We start from the raw sequence: 9,000 nt of genomic DNA, 5'->3' as shown, positions 1-9,000 counted from the left end.
TCATAGCTTATTATTGAGCGCGTGTACAGCTGTAATTAACCAACCATAGGTTGTTATGAAGCGCGTGCCTATAGTAGATAACTATATAAACCCTGTTATATGCATGAATAAAGGAGTGACACCATACTCATATTGGGATCTGTCATTACTCTGGAATCGCACTCCCGCTCCGCCGTCGACTGAACAAAGGGAAACTCCGACAAAGTTCAGCCACTGAATATGTGTAATATTGTGTAATTTGTAATAACCTACAAGAATAGAACTAATGCAGAAAAATGTTATCAAGATAAAGTGGCTATTATACAATAAAGGAGTGACTATTAGACTGTAAAGAAATTATCTATAAAGCATTCTAATTATTTAATGATCTCACCTGGTCTCCCTGAAACTGCTCTGGTAACCTCCAGTAAAATGTTTCTGTATTTAAGTATTTTCTGACTATGGCAGCATCCAGTAAAACATCAGGAAATTGTGAAAATACTCCTTCCACTGTTCCAGTCAGGTTACTTTGAGCTACTACATGCAGAATGGACTGATCTGGAGTTAAGGTTATCTGCAACACAAAGAGCAAAAGATTCATTCAACAAAAATATTCTATGTCAGTATAATATACTGTTAATAGTTTTAGCTGCTTTGAGATAGTCAATAGCCCACCTTAGAGTAATAAATGCCCAAACCAAACAATTGGGAAACATGTTTGATATTTGGGGTTTTTTTTTAAAGTGAAGGGTGAAACACAAGGTTTCAGAAATAAGACGATGACCACTTACCATTTGCTTTCTTTTTTGTGCTGCCATATGCCACTGCCTCCATAAGCTAGCCAATTACATTCAGCCTGATTCATGAAATGTATGCAACATTAGGCACACCAGTGTGGTACCTAACATGAGGATAACACCAAACTGTGTCTGTATATCTATGTCACTTTACTTACAGGAATTCTCACATGATCTTCTAGTTCCGAACAAAATGTGGACATCCCAAAACAGAAGCACGGAGTACAACCTAGTGCATTGTTAGCAGACAGAGCAAAAGTTCCAGGTTTACACTCGCTGCATTGTAGACCAAATACATTTTCCTGGAGGAAATAAAAAAAAAACATAACAGCACACTCATGTTACTTTGCTAGCTGAATGAAAGATAGTTCTTTTTGGAAGAAAAACTAGTTGCTACCTAAACTACATAATAGGAAGTCAATTATTATATCTGTTCTATTTTATTATTCAGTACATAATTGTTTCATTATTTTCCAATGCTGGGTTTTTTTTTTTTTAAAAAAAAACACCACCACGGAACATTCAAGCTAAACTCATGTATTTGAATTTCTAGCAATACATTTCAACTGCTCCGTATGAATAGGAATCAGGGGACCTATTCCCAAGTGTCTGTTTTTGCACTCAATTCTCAACTGGTAAGTCCAACTTGAAGAAACACCCAAAACTACAGTCAGTGCCCACTGGCACTTTTAACCGGAAGATTGGAGAGAGACCTATGAAGGCATACATTCATTGTCTTGAAGTAAGTTCTTTTCTATCACTCAGTCTTTCAAGAACAGATTCCCACCTTTTCAGAAAAATCTATACTACTAAATCTCTGTATTTAATGTTTCCTTTTTTTAGAATGGAATGTCAATTCAGACTTCACTATCAGCAATATACGTGATATTCTTAAGCATTGCCTTTGGTTATAGCATAGGAAACAAATTTGAACTTGCAACATAACCACATTTAAAAAAACATTAAGATTTTCCATTTTGTATTTATTGGTTTCTTCCTATCATCATCATGTGGATTTTCAAAAGAGCAGGCTATATCATCTGAATCAATGTGCTGTTCCCAAACCTAATAAAACCATGTGTGTATGAGCAGAAAAAACTTCTCTGTATTTCATTTTTTCCATTTGTATAATGAGGCTAAGAATATAATAGCTTTTTCACGGGAGTTTTCTAACATTTAATTAGTTTTTTTAAAATGCTTTCACGTCTAGGATGGAAGAAGCTGTAGAAGTGCTGTCTATCTATCTCTACACAGAGAATGAAATCATTCATTGCCAAAACAGCACGTAGGGAATTTATGCTTTTAAGTTAAGAAAAAATCAACCTTTTTATCAGAGATTATCTGCTCAGAAACTTCAAGATAATATCAATTAATGTGACCTGCACTCAGAAGTGCAACTCTTGCAGCAAAGTATTCCTAGACTCTATGAAGGAATAGTTTTCCCTGGCTTGAGGTAGAAACATTTTCTCTCTATTGCTCATTGCATCAGAATACTTTTATCTATTACAGCTGGTTCTTCTCCAATGTTCTATGTGTACTGAGAAAAAAACCCACTTTTAAACAGCAACTAAGAAATAATGCATATGAGTTATGAACTATTATTATTGGAACTATTTGCAAGGCAAAATGCAATTGTAGAAAAAAGCAAGTGGGATAAATAAAACATGTAAAAATTGTACCATTAAAAATGGTTCGTATGGCATTGTCCTTGGTATCAGAAGGCATTTACATCATACAGAGCAATATAGTGACACTGAAGTCATGAGCACCATTCTCATACATTTAACAAAATTTTTAAAAATTTTGTCCCAGAACTCACGGCCAGTGCTTTGTCTTATTCAAAAGGAGGCAGACGGAAATTTAGGAGCAAAAGGAAAAGCAAGACAAATGCATCCTCATTCATTTCTACCTTACAATACTAAGCCACGAAAAAGACGACTCTGAATATACTACAAGAATGATGCGGTTACAGAAATTCACTTAATACAGAATAAACACATGGATCCTAAATTCATCAAATGCAATCTATTTGAATTTAGGACTGCAGTGAGACCGTAGTCGTGAAATATGCCAAATTCTGTACAAGACTAGAAAGACACCAGTCATTTTTTCTATCATCAGATGTACAGTGGCTGTTTTGCAAACTTAGCAAGGGTTCAGCATTAGTCAGCTAGAAATTACTCTTTGTGATTAGGCATACAGTGGGTCTTGATCCTGACTTCTTAACACACATGCACATCAAATTCCATGAATTCTGTCTAAAAGAGAACTACAGTACTGTGCCACAATAATTTTATAACCACAAACTGGAAATGAAATTACCTGGCTATGTAAAACAAAACAAAGGGAGGTAGGAGAGACAAACTGTCTAGTATTATCACAGGAATTTCTGAGAACAGAAATGTTGGTAACATTGCTATCTCTTCTGCCTACAGCTGTGTTGTGTCTGTCCAAAGTGGGGAACATCATCTCGCAGTTTTTAACCCCGCTGACTAATAATAAGACCTGTTTAGCACTGGTACAGAAAATCCTTTAGGGGTGATTTAGGTGCACTCAGAAATGTCTCAAAGAAGGGATGCAGATTGTCTTTTGAAGTTCTTTCAGCCCTACATCTTCCATGATTTATGTAATAAATGTCCAGAAAACCCCAATGCTGTCCCAAAAGGGTCTGAATACTTCAGTACCTTGCAGGTACAGATGCCAGTTTCTTCTTCACAACCACAAAGTCCTTCAGTGTCATCACACATCTCCACTTTGGTTCCACTCAAATCACAGTCACAGGCAACACAGTCCGGGTAGTCTCTGTAGCCTAATGCACACCTGGAACAGTCTTGTCCACCAAATTCAACTTTGCACTGGCATTGACCCGTCAGTACATCACATTGGAGACTAGTTGAACCAGTGTTGCTACAGTTGCAAGCCTTAGATGAAAAGAAGAAATGTTCATAAATAGCAGATCTTTAAAAACAATTTTGTTGCAACAGTAAATTTAGAGTGCACATTTAAACAGCACAGTAAATTTAGAGTGCCCTTAAAACTCAATGTTTGTCAACAATTACTATACAATAATAAAAGGAAAGAACTTCCACATAGAAATGGGGTTGTTTGGTTTGTATTTCAACAAAGAACTGCATTTCCAGTGAACAGTGGATGGCAAAAAGTAAGAAGCTTTGTTGATTCCCAAATCTGGGTTGGGAATCAAAGGAGTTGAAGGAACCTGTTCCAGGAAAAAAAATATTCCAAAAGATTTTATTTAAAATACTATGTATTGAGTGCAGCAAGTAAATTAAAATAATGTTATACAAATGTTGGATGAAAGAAATCTGTAAGTACAATAATTTTATAAATATGATAGAAAGAAAAATCGTAATACTGACATTCTTTTAAGATTTCAAGAAGCATTCATAGGCTCTACACCTTGCTCAAGCTTCATTTACTACTTGATGAGGAACCAAGAATCTCATTGCATCCAAAGGTGGGAAGCTCAGCATGCACTGCAGCTCAGTACCAAAGGAATACTAATACTGTTCCCTGGCAGAGCCCATCCTTCATTATCCAATCAGTAATATGAACCTGTTATTACAAATACACAAAGTGGATGTACTTAATTTGTCATTCTTCTTTGAAACAGCTTGGTTCTAATCTTCAGTCTTAATTTCCTATCTGTGGTTACTTAAGAAGTCCAATTTTGCTCTGTGGTTATTTCTAACAGTGCAGGCAAAAAGTACATTCCATCTATCATCACCCGACTGTAAGCATTTTCCCGAGTCTTCTTTCCTCATCATCTCTCCTTGGGATGAAAAGCCTTACCTTGTAAAGCACTCTACACAAAGACCCACAAAATTAGCACCACTATGTATCCTTTTGCATTCTTCACAAGTTTGCTGCTCACCATTAGTACTCTCTGTATTAGGCAGTTTTTACCCTAGCAGCAAGCACTAGGTACTACACTGCCTAGTCTAATACACTTTATGACCAAACAAGTTGACAACTTTGGCTCCCAGATACCATTAAAGGTCTACAGCTCTGAACGTCAAACCCTGTTTTAAGAATCATAATAATAGAAATAATTTACATGTATTTCAATCTCTATCTATATGTGATAAAGATAAATAAGGACGCTAAGGTACAATTAACTGTGCTACAGCACACTTGAAAAGGGTTGTAAGCAAAACATGACTACAGTTCTGCTCCATCGCTGCACCCAGAAATGGATGCTGAATACCAAGAAAACTGCAAGAAATGGAGCCAGATGAAGTATCCCACTAATGCAGTCTGTGTTGCAAAAACAGACCAGCTGGGTTTCTGATAGCATCTCCCCCCCCCTCATTTCATCCATGTAGAGAGCACGCAAGAGCCTTTCCAGGGTTTGCCGGTAGACATTGCACTGGATCTCAACCTGCCACAGCTGACTATTCAGCACAGGGGAGCCTCTGTTGGGACTGTTACCTGCAGATCACAGTATAGTTTGTTGCATCAAGAAAATAACTAAAATACCTTAAGAGTAATTAATGTTAATTACTGTGATGCTGTAACCACAAGGAATGCTGAACAACTTCGCAAAAGTGAGCAGTTACGTATTTAACTAAACTTGATCACTGGGAAGTGCTGTGGAATCACCCTATGAAAGAAACACTTCAAGGGAAAGGCACAGGGACCAGAACATTGTATTTGCAGAACATTAGGTAAGAATGACAGTAGCTGGTAGCTGACAAAGCAGCGGTTTAAAGACCAGCTGCCAAGTAAGTTGCTATAAATCACTAGGATGATAAACTCTGAAGAGATATTACAGGACTATTTTATCATCCTTACTCTAAAAAATTAAAGAGAGAAAAAAGAAAACAATTTGGCCGATACTTGTACTTGTCAAGTACTTACTGCATATAATGACAGACCTTGTCAAGTTGATTATATTTGTGGTTTCTCCATTGAAATTACACATTACATTCATGTAATTCTGAGGCTTTTTAAAATCTCAACATTTATAAAATAAAGATTGGCCCAATGCCATATCTGTCAGGAATCTACTGCATGAACCTAATTGCATAAATGGTTGCTACTCCTTGGATTTGCACCGAGTTGGCAGTTTACTGCTTAATCATAAATATTAAGCTGAGCTAATGGGAGTTACCATTTTTCCATTCATAAAACATTAACTACCTTATACCATTTTGATTTTAAATATTCAGTAAAAAAGCATGCAGTGACTTTCAAGATAAGCTAGATTTCATTGTTCTTAAAACCATAATATCATCACTCCTTGATTAGCACAGAAACTACGTTCCTTGTTGCTAATTGTTGCTATAAATCTGTTTTAGTATTACTATTTAAGCAACTAAAAGGTAGAATACACACTTCAAAGTTTTAATACGATCTATGCACCTATCCAGAGTAGGCACACTGATCAGTATTTTCAAAACCAGCTTTCTTAGAAGGTTCCACAATAAACACTTTACAGACTGATTTTTTTTTTTAATGTGAGCATGTTGCACTAACACTTTGAGACAGAGAATAACGATTGAGGTTCTCAAAACAAGAGTCCAATACTGACATTAGTATAAGGTGAATTGTTTATAACAGCCATGGCTTTTCGGCCAGCATACCATACCTTGCAGCCAAGTTTAGGAGAGAGTCCCCAGTGATTTTCTTCACAGAGTTCACATTTTGGTCCTCGGGTGTGAGGGGGACAAATGCATTGGCCAGAATCAGCATTACAATTGTTCTGAGTATGAGCACAGTCACAGGCTGCAAGAGAAATAGGACCGAATGATTAACTTTATCCTTGCTTTAGATACAAAGAAACTCCAAGACCACTGATAGTCTTACTTTTCTTAGTTATGCAGTACAGTTTATCCATTCCACTAGGAACTCCTTGCCATCCCTAATCATTGAGAATAAATTATGACCACAGTGACATTTAATCTTTTTTATTGAAAGCCCATTATTGCTTCTTGACATAGCCTGTTCGGTGGTTTAAAAAGCAGTGCTGCATTTCCACAGGGGAATCAACAAAGCCAAACAAAATTATTGTGGAGAAGAGTAAATTTGTAGGAAAAAAAATTCTATTATAGAGGATACAAAACTCATCAGGAGATATGATAATGTTCTCAAGCAGGTGAAAGGATTCATCTCAGGAATTAGTACTTTTCAAGAATTGCTTAGTGAATAACAGGGATGGATAACTATTTTTATAATAACTAACTGCTGCATGAAGCACTTGTCTATTTAAGAAATGCAGTACTGTTCTTGCTAAAAAGCAGAAGTTCAGAAAAATGGTTTTATTAATTGTTTTAATAATATTTACAAAATTTTCGAGACTGAAATGGTTAAAGGTACCTAAGGGATCTTTGATTCTTAGTAAAGACACAGTATACATGTTCCAAAACATAATCATATCACATAATCTCACCGCAGATTTCATACTACTATGCTATTTGAGGCATGAAAAAAATGTTTTTCAGGTTGGAGAAAAGGTAGGAATTCCTTTAGCTATACTGTGTTGAAAAGGGCATCTTATTAACATGATAAATTAGGTTTTTTGATAGCATGTTCTCCATTTGGATTAACATTTTCCTCTATATCATGACTAAAAATTGTGCACACCCAGGTGATGATGGGAAAATAGTCAATGACATCAAAGTATAAAAGTATTTTTAAGAATTAAGTGAAAAAACAAGGTAAAAATCTGTAAGAGTAGTCACTCAACTTTTATGATTGCAGAAAAAAAGAAGTTTCTATTCTCTCTGAAAGATTGAAGGCTTTTGTAAAAAGAGACAAAGGAGCTATTGAGGATGCAATATTTCTCTCATGCAACCTTTGTGAGTTGTTATTTCATAGTCACCACCTTTTACAAGGAACCACACAACAAGCTATCAAAGAAATGTTTTGTCCCCTAGCTTAATCAAAGTATTAGGAGACCATTCTACAGATTTTTCCACAGAGTCCTCAAAACAACTGACCTTTGCCAGAGTTTAAGATAAAATATATTGCTGAAAGAAATTCCAGACAAACCCTGAAAAGATCACGGATTAGAGCTTACGTGTGCAGCCACCATCCTGGAACGCATGAAAGCCATGAGCACAACGATCACACTTTTCTCCAGCCACTCCTGGTACACAGTGACACTGCCCCTGATGATTGCAGTCCTCGGAGACTGAGCCAAATTGACTGCAGTTGCAGGGAATGCAGCCAAGCCCAGTAAGCAGGCCATAATAACCATTCTGTTGGACAGGAAGTAAATACATTGAAGCTATATTTCATAAATTTTTGAAAACAATATGATGTACACTCTTATTTTCTCGTTTACTTTCCCTGCAGTCTGACCTGCATGAATATTGGTCAGCACTGTGTGACTGCTACGGGAGGACTCCCTGGCCTTATCTCTTCACTGTTCCCAGCTATATGCAAGTATGCATTTGGGTGAAAGAGTGAACACTGAAACGCTCTCATGGTTCTCTAATCTCATCAGTGAGACTTTATGTTTTAAAGTCTGAGGTTATTTTAATTTAAAGACTTCCATGAGGTGAGGGTGGGCTGTGCTGATCAGGCACAAATTTCTGTGAATATGAATGAAAGACCAGAACAGAGCAGGTCAGTGACCTATGATACATGTGGATTGAAAGGCATTCAGCTGGGCTGGCACAAGGGCAGTAACTGGGCACAGATTACCCGCTCTGGTCTCTGAGGCAGTTCTACACTTAGCAAAGGCTGGAAACTGCGGTTTTGTATCACCAGTGAATATCTACTTGTTCTTATAACAGGCCTGTCTTTTAGCTGAATCCCTTTTTGGCGTTCAGCCATGATGTATTTATTATCACCAGCCACATTCTTCAGATATTCCCACTCAGACTTCATTTTGCAGAAGCACAGCGCTAAGATCCCTTCAGGTCTGTTCAGTTTGTTTTTTCGGTAAGCCAACATGACCGCAGACTGGCAGTGAGAGCAGCACTAGCCTGAACAGCTCTATTCAGAACGGTGCTGAGTCAACTATATAGCTTCACATCTGCAAAGAGCACAGGCAGAGCAACTTGCAACCGCAGAAACCTGGGCAGACAAACCTTCACTCTCCGCTCCAGCAACAGGTCCCCTCTCCCCTGAATATATCTGCTGCTATTCTCTGTATCTGCTCTAATCAGTATCTATAGATAAACGGGAAGACCAAGATACAAGAAAATGTAGATATTAGGAACAGGTAAATATTTGCTTACCAAGCACTTATCACATC

The 9,000-nt window shown here is 37.1% G+C and overlaps 1 protein-coding gene across 1 annotated transcript in view; it reads right to left on the bottom strand.

Annotated features, from left to right (window-relative positions):
* LAMA1 (laminin subunit alpha 1) overlaps positions 1 to 8,696 on the bottom strand; it is a 61,051-nt gene extending 52,355 nt beyond the window's left edge. Inside the window, exons 1-6 of the mRNA XM_019473341.1 lie at positions 8,445 to 8,696; positions 7,816 to 7,996; positions 6,385 to 6,521; positions 3,461 to 3,697; positions 935 to 1,078; positions 374 to 553 (exon numbers count right to left, since the gene is read on the bottom strand). Coding sequence (XP_019328886.1) covers positions 374 to 553; positions 935 to 1,078; positions 3,461 to 3,697; positions 6,385 to 6,521; positions 7,816 to 7,996; positions 8,445 to 8,696 — 1,131 coding nt within the window. The remainder of the gene's footprint in view (positions 1 to 373; positions 554 to 934; positions 1,079 to 3,460; positions 3,698 to 6,384; positions 6,522 to 7,815; positions 7,997 to 8,444) is intronic.
* Between the last annotated feature and the right edge of the window lie 304 nt (positions 8,697 to 9,000).

This window comes from Aptenodytes forsteri, unplaced genomic scaffold (genome assembly GCF_000699145.1).
Source record: "Aptenodytes forsteri isolate BGI_AS27 unplaced genomic scaffold, ASM69914v1 Scaffold229, whole genome shotgun sequence".
Taxonomy (NCBI): Eukaryota; Metazoa; Chordata; class Aves; order Sphenisciformes; family Spheniscidae; genus Aptenodytes; species Aptenodytes forsteri.
The sequence above is the reverse complement of the archived record's forward strand: the minus strand, read 5'-3'. Positions and strand labels throughout refer to the sequence as shown.